At 31.9% G+C, this 14,261-nt stretch overlaps 1 protein-coding gene across 1 annotated transcript in view; it reads left to right on the top strand.

The window, feature by feature from the left end:
- MDGA2 (MAM domain containing glycosylphosphatidylinositol anchor 2) overlaps positions 1 to 14,261 on the top strand; it is an 800,528-nt gene that overhangs the window by 745,646 nt on the left and 40,621 nt on the right. Inside the window, exons 11-12 of the mRNA XM_045900785.3 lie at positions 5,896 to 6,073; positions 10,173 to 10,193. Coding sequence (XP_045756741.2) covers positions 5,896 to 6,073; positions 10,173 to 10,193 — 199 coding nt within the window. The remainder of the gene's footprint in view (positions 1 to 5,895; positions 6,074 to 10,172; positions 10,194 to 14,261) is intronic.

The raw sequence follows: 14,261 nt of genomic DNA, 5'->3' as shown, positions 1-14,261 counted from the left end.
CCTCTCCCTCTGCCCCTCCCCCCACTCATGCTCTCTCTCTCTCTCTCTCTCTCTCTCTCAAATAAATAACTAAAATCTTTTTAAAAATAAGTAAAAATTATAAATAAATAAATCTTTAAAAATGAATTAAATAATAAATTGTCTTATAAAGGAAGAGGTGGTTTTTAAAAATTATATTTCTAAACTCATTGAAAAATTATATTTTGAACTAGACCTTATTAAAACAGAAACACTGGTACTTAAGACTTGTTAAACAAGATCGTCCCATCATTCTCCTGCATGCCTAAATGTGAGAACCACTGATAGAGAGTATCAAAAAACACAGCATAGAAAGCTCTAGAGACCATCAACATTCAGAACTTGGGAAAAGGCAAAGCAGCCCAGCAAGAAAGGGAGAAGGAGTAGCCACAGATGTAGATGTAGGAAACAACACGAGACAACACCATTGCCTATCTCTAACTTTTATTTTACAGTCCTTTCTTTGAAAAACAAAGAGAAATATTTCAAGCATACACAAAAATAATATCATCATAATTTGTATATCTATTACCAATCTGAAGAAACAAAAAAATCACCAAATAGAGTGAACTCCTTTGTTTACCCCTCACAATTGCATCTTCTTTTGGTGCTTTCCTAACCCACCTGACCAGTATTTTGAACTTAGTATTTACTAGGTTTTGCATTTCTTATTTCCCAATACATATCTATGCATCCCTCTCAAAATACATACTCTGAATTTGATTTTTATAATATGCCTGTTTCAAAAGTTTAGCTCAATATTACTTTTGTGAAATTGGTCCATGATGATGCATATAGCTTAGGTTCATTTTTCATACTAAATTTTGTATTACATTTTATGAGGAGTCTACAATTGTATTATTTTATCTCTTATTGAGGTTTAGATCATTTTCTGTGTTTTCTATGCCATGACTATTTCTGTTTGCATGTGTACAAATGCAAGAGTTTATCTGTTCTCATTATAATATTGTTTTTATTGCCAAATTGCTCTTCAGTTTTCGTTGTCATCAAGGCTATATTTTTAGAAGACAGTTTCCCACGGATGTCTTGCTTTTTTGCATATCATGTATGCAGAAGCACTAACTGTCTTTTTATTCCAGCCTATCTTTTCAAGGTCCTTTGTAGAGCAAGCATGCTTAGCAACAGAGATATTGTCTCCCTTTAGAACAGAGGAAAGTCTGTTTAACGTCCAGTATAATAAATATAACGTTTCCCTCTTCAGTAATGCTTGAGCAGGTTTTGTTACTGTCAGTCATAAAATATTAAGGTTTCTTTTTTAAAGTTTTTATTTAAATTCTAGTTAACATTACAGACATATTAGTTTCAGGTGTACAATACAGTGATTCAACACTTCCATACAACCCCCAGTGCTCATCACAACAAGTGCCTCCTTAATCCCCATCACCTTGTTAACCTGCCCCCCCCCCCACTCTTCTCCCCTCTGGTTACCATCAGTTTGTTCTCTAGCATTAGGAGTCTGTTTCTTGGTTTGAAGCTAGAGAGTATTATGCTAAGCAAAATAAGTCAGTCAGAGAAAGACAAATACCCCATATTTCTCGTATCTCTCATAGGTAGAATTTAAGAAACAAAATGAATGAGCAAAGGGGGAAAAGAGAAAGAGATACTAAGCTTTTTTAAGCTCAGCATCCCCCAGCTGTGATACGAACCCAAGGCACGAGCAAAATCCATGTGGGCACCTGTGCATCCCCCCTGTGGGACTTAGGAGACAAGGGGAACCAGTGTGAATGTAAAGATTCTGCTGTATGCTGTGTCCTGAGTCGGTTTCTTTGACCTAGTTGTCTCTAGTCTTCTGCCAGTTATCTGTAACACTGTTGCAAGCTAACTCCTTACTTGTTAAGTGGAGTCAAGCCTTACCCATCCTCCCACTCACCCTCCCTATTCTTGACACGTATAAAAATTCTCATTGTTTTATATCTACATCAAGCTTTAATATTGTTATTTTAAAAGTTTTTGTTTATCTGATGATGGGAAATGGTATTATGATTTTAATTTCCATTTTCTTGGTACATGGTGAGGCTGAGACTTTAATTAGTTATTTGGGTTTCTGCATCTATGAAATACCTGTTCCTATTAGTCTGATTTTGCTCTTGAATTATTTTTCTTACTGAGTTAGAAGAGTATTAATATAATCTAGTTAGCTGTACATGTTCTAAATATCTTCTTCAAACATCTGCCTTTATTTTTGCTGTTTAGTGGGGAACACTGATGAGAACTTTTTATAGCAAAATTTTAAATTTAATATTTATCTCAAATTTAAGATTGGCTAATTTATCAATCTTTTCCTTTACTAATTGTGTTTTTCTATTCTGTTTAAGAAAGCACTATCTTACTTGAAGTCATGATGCCATTCTTCTGTATTTTTTCTAAGTAGTTTAACTTTTGCTTTTTAAATTTAAGTCTCATTTGACCTTCATGAGACTTTTCCTCTTTTTTCTTTTTTTTTTTAAAGATTTTATTCATTCATTTGAGAGAGAGAGAGAGAGAGAGCGTGTGCACACAAGCGGGGCAAAGGGGCAGAGGGAGAGGGAGAAGCAGACTCCCAGTTGAGTAGGGAGCCCGATGTGGGGCTCGATCCCAGGACCCTGGGATCATGACCTGAGCTGAAGGCAGATGCTTAACTAACTGAGCCACCCAAGCTCCCCTTCCTGAGACTTTTTCTGTATAAGATGTGAGCTAGACATCAAATTCATGTTTTTTTCCATATACATAACCAGTTGGATGATAAATCTTTTCTGTCTTCTATGTGAACAACCCCACAAATATAGACATGGGCTTTCTGTTTTATTCCATAATTTTATTTGTCATTTTTCTATCCTGTGTTAATTGCATGTATTTGAGATTTACATATCCAGAAATATACCAGATTGGGCTATATAATTAAGACTAACTCAGCCTCAGAAAATAAGCAAATATGTAAATATATGAAAAAATATATATGCACATTTAATTATATAGTATGTATGTGTATATCTATCACCAGGTAAAAATGTAAGGAAAAATGGAAACACAAAGTATTTTAATTGGAATATCCCTCCCAAATTGCTTTTGCCTTCAGCTGCTCACCAACCCAGACAAACCTGAACTTTGAGTCTTACAGTTCGGTAGTAATGATCAAACAGGAATCAAAACCCAAGGTCTGCCTAAAGCAAGGGATCATCTCCATTTTATTTTATTATTTTTTTTTAAAGATTTATTTATTTGACAGAGACACAGCGAGAGAGGGAACACAAGCAGGGGGAGTGGGAGAGGGAGGAGCAGGCTTCCCGCGGAGCAGGGAGCCCAATGCGGGGCTTGATCCCAGGACCCTGGAATCATGACCTGAGCCGAAGGCAGACGCTTAAGGACTGAGCCACCCAGGCGACCCGACACCAAAGGGTTTAAAACGAAAGTACAAGTGAACCGTATTGTTGATGCACTTAGGAGGATGTCAGAAACAAAGGTATATCTCTAACTGTGTCCTAGGCAGCAAAGAACCCCCAGTAATAGTATTTTTAGTTACATGATCAACACACATTTAAAAATAAACAAAATAAAATAGAGAAAAGTGCCAAGAACAAGGATACTATAGACTTCAGATATAAAAATATTATAAGGCAACTATACTTACACTACTTATATGAATAAAAGAAAACTGAAAATGTATGCAAAGAAAATTATGAAGTGGCACAATAGATTTAAAAACTTCATTCCTTTAGAGTATTTGTAGGCTTATAGTAATATTGAGCAGAAGTACAACGATTTCCCATACACCCCCTGCTCCAGCACATACATAGCCTCTACCAGTAACAACATCCCCCAACAGAGTGGTACATTTGTTACAATTGATGAACCTACACTGATCCATTATTATCAGCCAAAGTCCATAATTTACGTTAGCGTTCATTCTTGGTATTGTATGTTCTGTGGGTTTATAATTACATGTATCCACCATGGTATCATCATACAGAGTAGTTTCACTGTCCCTAAAATTCTCTGTGTTCAGCTTATATATCCCTCCCTCCCCCCAACTCCTGGCAACCACTGATCTTTTTACTATCTCTATAGTTTTACCTTTTTCAGAATGTCATGCAGTTGGAATCATACATTCGATAGCCTTTTCAGATTGGTTTCTTTAACTTAGTATACACATTTAAGTTTGCTCTGTCTTTTCATGTCTTAATAACTCATTTCTTTTTGGCACATGTAATAGGCCATCGTCTGGTTGTGGCACTGTTTTTTTGTCTATTCATCTACTAAAGGACAGCTTGATAGCTTCCAGGTTTTGCCCATTATGAATAAAGCTACTATAGACATCCATTCATGGGCAGATTTTTGTGCAGACATAAGTTTTCAGCTCCCTTATGTAATATTAAGGGACACAATTGCTTGGTTATATGATAAAGGTATGTTTAGTTTTGTAAATAAAAACAAAACAAAACCCAAACTATCCTCCAAATTGACTATAACATTTTGCATTCCCATTATCAATGAATGAAAGTTACTTTTGCTCCACAGCCCCATCAACATTTGTTGTTGCCAGTGTTCTGGATTTTGACTATTTTAATAGGTATGCAGTGGCATCTCATTGTTTTAATTTGTATTTCTATGATGACTTACAATGTGGAGCATCTTTTCTGTTAAGATCCATGGTCCATTTTTTAACTGGGATATTTGTTTTCTTATTGTTGAATTTTGAGAGATCTTTATGTATTTTGGATGTGTCTTTTGCAAATATATTCTCCCAGTCTGTGCTTCTCTTTCAATTGTCTTGATACTATCTTTTGTAGGGTAGAAATTTTTAATTCAAAGAAGTCCAGCTTATCAACTATTTCTTTCATGGATTGTACTTTTGGTATTGTATCTAAAAAGTTGTTGCCAATCCCACAGTCATCTAGTTTTTCTCCTATGTTATCTTCTAGGAATTTTGTAGTTTTATGTTTTACATGTCAGTCTGTGATCATTTCCAGTTAAATGTCATGAGAAGTATAAAATTTGGATTTAGATTCAATATTTTGCATGTGGATGCCCAGTGTTCCATTGCAGTTTGCTGAAAAGACTGTTTTTGCTCCACTGTATTATCTTTGCTCATTTGTCAAAGATCAGTTGACTATAAAGAAGATGTGGTATATATACAGTGAAATATTAACTCAGCCATAAAAAAGAATGAAATCTTGCCATTTGCAATGACATGGATGGAGCTAGAGAGCATTATGCTAAGTGAAATAAGTCAATCAGAGAAAGACAAATACCATATGATTTCACTCATATGTGGAATTTAAGAGTCAAAACAAATGAGCAAAGGGGAAAAAGAGAGAGGCAAACCAGGAAACAGACTCTTAACTATGGAGAACAAACTGATGGTTACCATGGGGGAGGTGGGTGGGAGGATGGGTTGAATAGGTGATGGGGATTAAGGAGTGCACTTGTCATGATGAGCACCAGGTGATGTATGGAAGCCCTGAATCACTGTATTGTACACCTGAAACTAATATTACATTTTATGTTAACTGGAATTTAAATAAAAACTTAAAAAAAGAATTAAAAAAGTAGTTAAACTTATATCTCTTCAAACCTCTGGATTGAGACTGCAGTCAAAACTATTGTTTTATCCTCTGACTTTTAATAAAATGGTATATTAAACCTGTTTAATCAGCCAAACTACTCTGTGATAATTTGGTAATTATCTGCAAACATCTGCATGGAAACATCTACAGAATTTGTTGCTTATTATAGAAACTTGAACTTTAATAAAATGTAATCATATAACGTATTTTCTTATTTAATAAAATTTCAGAATGCTTTTTGCCCATTTTGTTAGAACACAGTATCTCTGAAGAAAATACTGGGAATATTATTACATAATTCTTTTGATTTCAGGCTGGACAGCAGCGTTGGTGGGAGCAGGAGATTAAAATAAATGGAAATATTCAAAAAGGAGAACTAATTACATATAACTTGACTGAGCTAATTAAACCAGAGGCTTATGAAGTCCGACTAACTCCTCTCACCAAATTTGGCGAAGGAGATTCAACAATTCGTGTCATCAAATATAGTGGTAAGTAGTCTTTTATTTAAAAGTATTTATTTGCATATTAAACTGTCTGGAATATGTACATTACAACTATCTTAAATTTAGAAAAAAACTAAAATTTAGCATATTGATCTTCTGGATCATCAGCCAAGTGACCAAAAAACAAACAAACAAACAAACAAAAAAACCCAGCAGACAAACCCAGAAAACTTAATCATTATAAGTTGTAATATTTGATTTAAATGTAGAAATGTAGGGGCGCCTGGGAGGCTCAGTTGTTAAGTGTCTGCCTTAATTGATCCCAGGATCCTGGGATCAACTGAGCCCCGCCTAGGGCTCCCTGGTGGGCGGGAAGCCTGCTTCTCCCTTTCCCACGCCCCCTGCTTGTGTGCCCTCTCGCTATATCTCTCTCTGTCAAATATATAAATAAAATCTTTCGCTATATCTCTCTGTCAAATATATAAATAAAATCTTTCGCTGTATTTCTCTCTGTCAAATATATAAATAAAATCTTTTAAGAAAAATGTAGAAATGTAGAGTAACGTTTTAGTTAACATTGAATCAATGTGATAATGTCAACAATGTCACTTTATCCTCTATCCCATGTTATGATATAATTATTCGCATTTTTTTCAAATTCTTGATGTCTTTAAAATTTACATCAAAAAGTTAGCAAATGTTATCAAAGCTTGTTTTTTAATTGATAGACTTGATGTCTTAAAGCATCTTTAGATTTACAAAAAATCAAGCAGGGTGTAGAGAGAGCTTCTGTATATTTCCTTTCCCCCAACAGTTTCCCATATTATTAACATATTTCTTTAGCAAAATTTCATACAAAATATTGAATCTAAATACAGAACTTTATATTTTTCATGACATTTAACTGAAAATGGATCACAGATCTACATGTAAAACATAAAACTACTAAACTACTAGAAGATAAAGAATATTGGCATATCGTTATTAAAGCAAGTAATTTACATTAGTGTTTATTATGTTGTACAGTTATATGAATTGATAAGTTGATATTTTTTATTCACCATTACGGTATCATACAGAATCGTTTCACTGCCCTAAAAATCCCCTGCTCCACTTACTCATCCATCCCTCTCCCCTCCAAACCTGACAACCACTAATTTTTTATTGTCTATCATTTTGCTTTTTCTAGAATGTCGTATAGTTGGAATAATGGAGCATATAGTTTTTTCAAACTAACTAATTTAGCAATATGCCTTTAAAGTTTTTCCATATCTGGGGCTTGATAGTGCATTTATTTTTATTCTTTAATATTCCATTGTATAGATGTTTTGCAGCTTGTTGAAGTACATCCTAGGTTTTTTTTTTTAGTCATTTTTTCTTTTAGATTGCTAATGTTAAAAATATCTAAATGTAGGTGGGTGTGTTTGTGTGCGTGTTAGTGAAACAGATTAATATTTTATCAATTGAAATTTATATGAATTTTTTCAGTTGAAATTTATGATATTCAGTGACTACCTCTAGAATTGTCAATATATTTTTCAGGGTTGAATGAATCATTGGCAAAATATTTCATATTTATTTCATTATTTTAGTGAAATATTATTCTCTTTATCATTGATTACTGGGCTTGATTTTAAAAAATAATAGAATGTGTTTTTTGCGGTTGGAGTTCTCCATTCAGCTTAGCATTAAGCATGTTTTTCCTACCTAAGAGGTAAACTGAATACTATCAAAAGTAAAAAATACAGTGAAATTATTAAAATCTCATTAGAGTTGTTTTTCACATGAAATCACTTATTTTCACTCTCTTCTTATCAATTAGATATATTCAGTTTTCATTAAAAAAGATGATATACAATGTAGAGTAGGATATTAATAGAAGATCATGGATGTAAAAGCATTAGAATAACTATCTTTTTCTTGAATATGGTCCTTTAAAAATAAACATTTGTAAAAGCATTAGAATCACTGCACATCTTTTCTTGAATGTGGTTCCTTTAAAATATACCTTTTTTGTTAATAATATAAATATTAGTATTTGATAGCCATAAATAAAATTTAATGACAATAACAATTGTTATTCTATAATTACCTCCACTGGGCACACAATTAGATAGCATCTCAGTATATTTTTTCTAAAGTTTAATTTTATATTTTATAAAATATGAATTATTATCCCCTCTTATCTAAGTTTCATGCTCCCTGCCCTTGAGTTATAAAACTATAGACAACTCAATATGAAGGGACATTAGAAACAATGCACTAATATCCATTCCTTTAAAAAAAAAAAGATATTAGGACCTTGAAAGTTTCAGTGTCCTGCAGAATTAAACAAGTATGAAATGACAAACTCTGAATAGAACTAGGGCTAGTTGACCCTTTCATGGCAGAAGACCCTTGTTGCTTTGCTATGTTTAAAAATTATGTGACTTTTCTTAAAGAGAACTAGAGAAAAAAATCTTTATAAGCTCAGTAGTTTTACTGAAAACTCTGAGGCAACAGAGTAAAATGAAAAATAAATCTGGAAAATAGATATTATGGTAGTTTCAAAGGCTTTAATTATCTTTACATTCTTAGGCATACTTATTAAAATCTTAAACATTTTAATTAAAATTACTTTAATATAGGCTTGGCTAAAGTTTACTTAAATGGTATCTAGACATTTATGAAAAATTACACTTGAAAGTTCAACTGTAAAAAGAAAAAAATGGGCTCACTGAAATATTTAGAATTTAGAATGGAAGTTTTCACATGGTTAAATCAGCTACTTACAGTGAATTTGATGACTAGTAATATTGTAGCAGAAGACTCAATTAAAACTCAGTGTGGTCAGAGGTTAACTGTAGGTGTGACATATATTTTAGAATCAAATTAGAATTCAAAGATGCTTACCTCTTTGTGAGAAATACATAGACAATTTTAAACTTCCATATCAATTATGAAATGATTTTCATTTTTACTAATTAATTTTCAAATTATAATATATTGATATTTTGCAAGAAAAAGTATTTTTTTCTCCACTTCAGTGGAACTAGTGGATATACAGTCCCCTCTCTACTTATTTCATAATTGGCAATGGGGAAACAGAATCAGAAAAACAAAGTAATAGAAATTGTCTACTGTAAGAAATAGTAAAAATATTTGAGAAAGTCGCTTTGTTAAAGTCGATCTCAATGTACTAATGTAACAATTACTATGAACATGCTTTGTGCATGGGTATGCATTTTTTACTATCTATCATACTTCATTTGTAAAGTCCAAGTTTAAAAAAAAATGGTTAATGGAAAACACTAGGAATTAACAACAGAGCAGATGAACTTCTGCAAGTTAGATTAACTGCCTATTATAATCTTGCGAGACCACAACAATGCTTTACTTCATCCAGAATGAAATTTTCTTTCAAAGTGATAAAGAACCAATATACACAGATACCATTTTGTCTGTTAGATTAGATACATTTTTGTTGTTGTTTTAGTAAAATGTAAAGTATTCTTCCCTCTTCATGTAGAAATCAATTGTCACTTGTATTGTAAACACAGTTTATTGAGATAAATATGTCTTCTAGTGCACAAAAACACAACTGTATTGCTTGTTATTTGAAAACCATCTGTGTGTGTGTGTGTGTGTGTGTTCATGTAATCAAACAAAGCAGCACTGGTGTAGCTATTTGTTTTGGGGTGCATGTAAAAACATATAAGATTTGCTTTATTTTCATATACACCATGTTCTTTTCACCAGAAGTAGATAACAGCAAAAAAACTAAAGTGTAATCTCTGTTGGATAATTGCTTTCATTGTTAAAACATCTAGATTATAGGTTGGCCTACTGTCAGCCTGAGTTTGATTTCTGGGGGTTTTTGCACTGGTTAAGATATAAAAAATCAGCAACTCTGTTCCTTGGAAAATGAACAAATCCCACATGCTATTTAACATTGATCTTTTGGGTACTTTGAGACTGTTATTGCTGAGCTCCAAAGTAGATTCTATTCAATCCTCTAGAACAAAATGGATTGCAGACATAATTCTCCATGGTCACAGTGGGGAAGATCATTAAGTTTTGATAAGGAACTAGGAGACACTGATTAGACCTTTATTTATAAAAGACATTCAAGCCATGTTAACATTATTTTTTGCTTTTCTTGTAGCTCCTGTTAATCCTCATTTGAGTAAGTATATGTTTATTTTAATAATGGTGCAGCATTTCACAGTTAAGAAAAGTAGAAAACTCATAGGCATATAAAGGTTATTTAGCAACTGTTCATATTTGGTTTAAAATGGAATGGCATAGAAACAGTAAAACTACCATTAAATATGAATTGTGAATTTTAAATTTTGATGGATATGATTATAAAGACAAACTATTTAATATTGGTCATTGATTTTTATAAGTTTTCCTAAATATGGACCTGTTTCCTCCAACTTAACATTTGCTATTTGTTTAACTATAGGATTATGTTTTTCTTTTGTGGCAATGCATATCATTTATATTACTATTATGTGTTTCTTTAATTTTCTTTTGTAATTTCTATATTCCAGTTATGAAAGACTGTAGTTACAAAGTTGGCATTTGAATGGTTTAATCAAGATTTTTCATACATCACTAGTCTATATCCCCATTGTTAATGAAGAAGATAGTCTGTTCACCATCCTCTTGAATATTTCACATTAGAGTAAAGATTGATTTTTGTCCTACATTTTGTGCCTATGAATATATTGTTCTTGGCTAATAAAAGAATGGAGAGCCACATTTGCACTCTTACTTCCATCCATCCAATATTCTCCATTACTTACATTCAGTGAAGAAACTGTGCAGGTCTTTTTTCTCATTTTATTATGTTTCCTTCCTTATAATGGCCTTTCACTGATTATATAACCCAAGACCAAACTACACAACCTGTTGCTACCTTATTTTCTGCTCAAGGTTCTCCTCTACTCCATTTCTGCATATCCAGATTATAATACTGAATACGTTCATGGATCTTTCCTGTTTTCATATTGCTTTCATGCACAGTTCATTTTGTTCTCACCAATGACCCTTTAATGTGGATATTCTCAACCCTTTGAGATTTAATTTATAAAGTTTAGCACAAATGCTTCCTTCTTCACTGAGTATTCTCTCCATTTGATTTCCAAAAACAACTTGTCTTCATCTATGTTATAAGCTATTTTTTATTTTGTCATAAAATACTTAAGAGCTAAATATGTTTCTAATTTCTCTCTATATCTCACTGTCTTTTGGTGTTTCACAGCATCTTATACTTAGCAGGTGTTCAATGATCATTTGTTAAGAGAACAAATACACAACAGTTTCAAGATGAATTAATTGCCCAAATCAGTTTCTCCCTGGCTTCTCCCCAGGGTACTATTGCTATTTAGTTACTATATTGATTATAATTCTTTTGAAGGTAAATTCTCTGACTATAATTTCAGTAGATATGTTTAAAAAGAGTCATCATGGGAAGATTAAAACTTGATACAGGAAAAAGTTGATTTTGAAATTATTGAAAGTAATATTTCAATTCAAGGAAAAATTTTTTAGTAGCTTCAATTTACTGGGAAAAAATGCATATGTAAAGAAATAGTAGAGATATTGTTTGCTAACAGATGACTTCCATGCAATATAAAAAGTACCATTAAGTTTATGGCAGGTGAAGTTTTATAAAAGACATGCTATTTGAACTGGGTCCTGAAAGTTGAGTAGAGGTTCCTTAGGTGAAGAAGGTGAGGAAAGGAAGGTCATGTTCCCATAATAACTGAGCAAAGCTCAGTGTGTCTAGAGTATATATTCAAACATTACAGAAGCCAGAAATGTGCCCTTGAGATGAACAACATTAAATTGGAATTTGAGTGCTTCTTTTAAAAGCTCGTATCCTTTAGGTCATAGCTACCAAGTTCTCCAACAAGCATTTTTGTTGTTGTTGTTGTTAGTCAATGAATTGGATTTTCTACTTTTAAAATAATTTCCATTATAACTCTCTATACTAAAGATTTCTATTGACTGTACTTTTTTTATTTTTTACTAAGTGTTCAATATGGTGAAAGATTAGAATTGTTTAGAATAAAGACTTTTTAGTAAACATCGCACAATGATTTTTCTAAGTTATCGAAAATAATTATTTTTATGTTATTGACAGTCACATACATTTCTCCCTTATTAATTGATTTCTTTAACCCTGTTAAAGACTCTCCAGGTCCCAAAGACATAAAAGAAAAATGTTTTATCAAGCAAACACATTCATTATACATTCAAACTCCTAATAAATTAGCCAGACATTATTCAGTAAGAGGAAAATAGGCCAACATGTAGAAGGTCATGTTTTCTTTTATATTTTGCTATGGAAAGTGAATTTTTCTTTCCCTCAGTTAGACTACTTCTACCTGAGATCTTCTTAATTGGTATAATGTCTTAAAATTTGTCATTGCTTTTCAAATCATAGTTTACATATGGTAAAATTAACATTTTTTTGTGTGTATATTTCTGTAAGGAGTGTTGCCCAATTCATACAGTTACGTAACCATCACCACAAGTTCCATCATCTCTATAAAGTTTTTGTATTGCTGCCTTGTAGTAAACCTGTATGCATCCCAACCTCAGGCAAACTTGATTTTTGTTTCTATAATTTTGCTATAATTGTTCAATTAGTTACAATATGCTTACTATTTATTCTCCACATTTTATTAAAACATATTTTCCCGGTAATGATATTAATGAAGCTGAAGAGAAAGTGAAAATTAAGCAGTTCAGGAAAAAAAAGTCAATGAGGAAAATATGAAATTAGAAACATTAAGTACTCCTGATAGGATTGTAAGTGATTTCTTAAAATGAAGAAAACGCTACCAAATCTTACTTCTTAGGTTATTTATAATTATGTGTAATGAATTCTTATAATACCATTTAGTAATATTTCTTCCATAAGAGATTATTGTCTAGATAATAAAGTTTAAAAATCTTTTGACTATATGTTGGCTTAATTATAAATTATGGTTTATCTGAAACATCTTTTTATAGAAAAAATGATTGTAGGAATATATTGGAATATATATTATATTTAATATAATACATGTGATATGAGACACATATTGGCAGCAAATAAAATTAATTTTAGCTCCTCTTTTGCATTTTAACAACTTATATAGTTTTTAAGTGAATTGACTTATCCTAAGTATCTACTTCCAATATATCTATATAGAGTAAGTCCATGAAATTTTGTCATAGTATGATTCCTCATTAGACTCAAAATAATTACTTTTTAAATTTAAAAGAGGAAGGCCTTTTGTTTATAGTTTTTTAAAGACTCTTTTGATTGAAATTTTGAACTAAAAAGGATGATTAGTTGTCAAGAAAACCATATCCTACAGGCTCCATTAAGCATGGGCAGCATCTTTCTTACACTGCTGATTTCCTCAGGAAGGGTATCTTTGGACCAAACCTGAAGTTTAGTCTGTGATTGGACTGTGTTAATTGAAAAGAAAACAAAAATATTGAAATAAGATTGAAATGAATTCTGAGGTCTTGCAAGTATCTCAGCAACGGAGTTGAAATTTTCTGTAAAGAGGTTTTAAAATTTTTGAAAAGTGTATTTGGTCTGCTTTAGGTTCTGAAGTCCAAATTGTTAAAATTCAGAACTTCTGGAAAAAAATTTTGGACTTCTTATGGTTTATATTAAGTACAAGATGGTTTATACATATATGAAATACACATATATATAATATAAATATTAATATGTATAATATAATAATATAAATAATATATATGTGTGACAGTCTCACTATCTCTAGGAAACAACTTAAAACTGAAAAGAAAGTTTACCATAGTAGCACACTCTAAAATGTCATTCCAAAGTTAGAGATAATAAATTAAGTAAAGTGAGGTGACACAAATCAAAGCACAAAAACCAGTGACATTTCTCTACATTCACAATGAACTATCTGAAAAGGAAATTAAGAAAGCAGTCCCATTCAAAATAACAACAAAAAGAATAGAATACATAGGAATAAACTTAACTAAAGAAGTGAAAGACTTCTACACTAAAAATTATAACACATTGTTGAAGGAAATTAGAGAAGACAGGTAAATGGAAAGACACCCTGTGTTCATGGATTAGAAGAATTAATATTGTTAGAATATCCATACTTCCCCAAATGATCTAATTCAGTGCAATCCCTATCAAAATGCCAGTGACATTCCTTACATAAATAGAGAAAACAATCTTAAAATTCACATAGAACCATAA

The sequence above is a fragment of the Mirounga angustirostris genome, unplaced genomic scaffold, assembly GCF_029215605.1.
Source record: "Mirounga angustirostris isolate CCGP_5_RB_7025 unplaced genomic scaffold, mMirAng1.0.hap1 SCAF_9, whole genome shotgun sequence".
Lineage (NCBI taxonomy): Eukaryota > Metazoa > Chordata > Mammalia > Carnivora > Phocidae > Mirounga > Mirounga angustirostris.
This window is presented reverse-complemented; position numbering and strand designations above follow the sequence as displayed.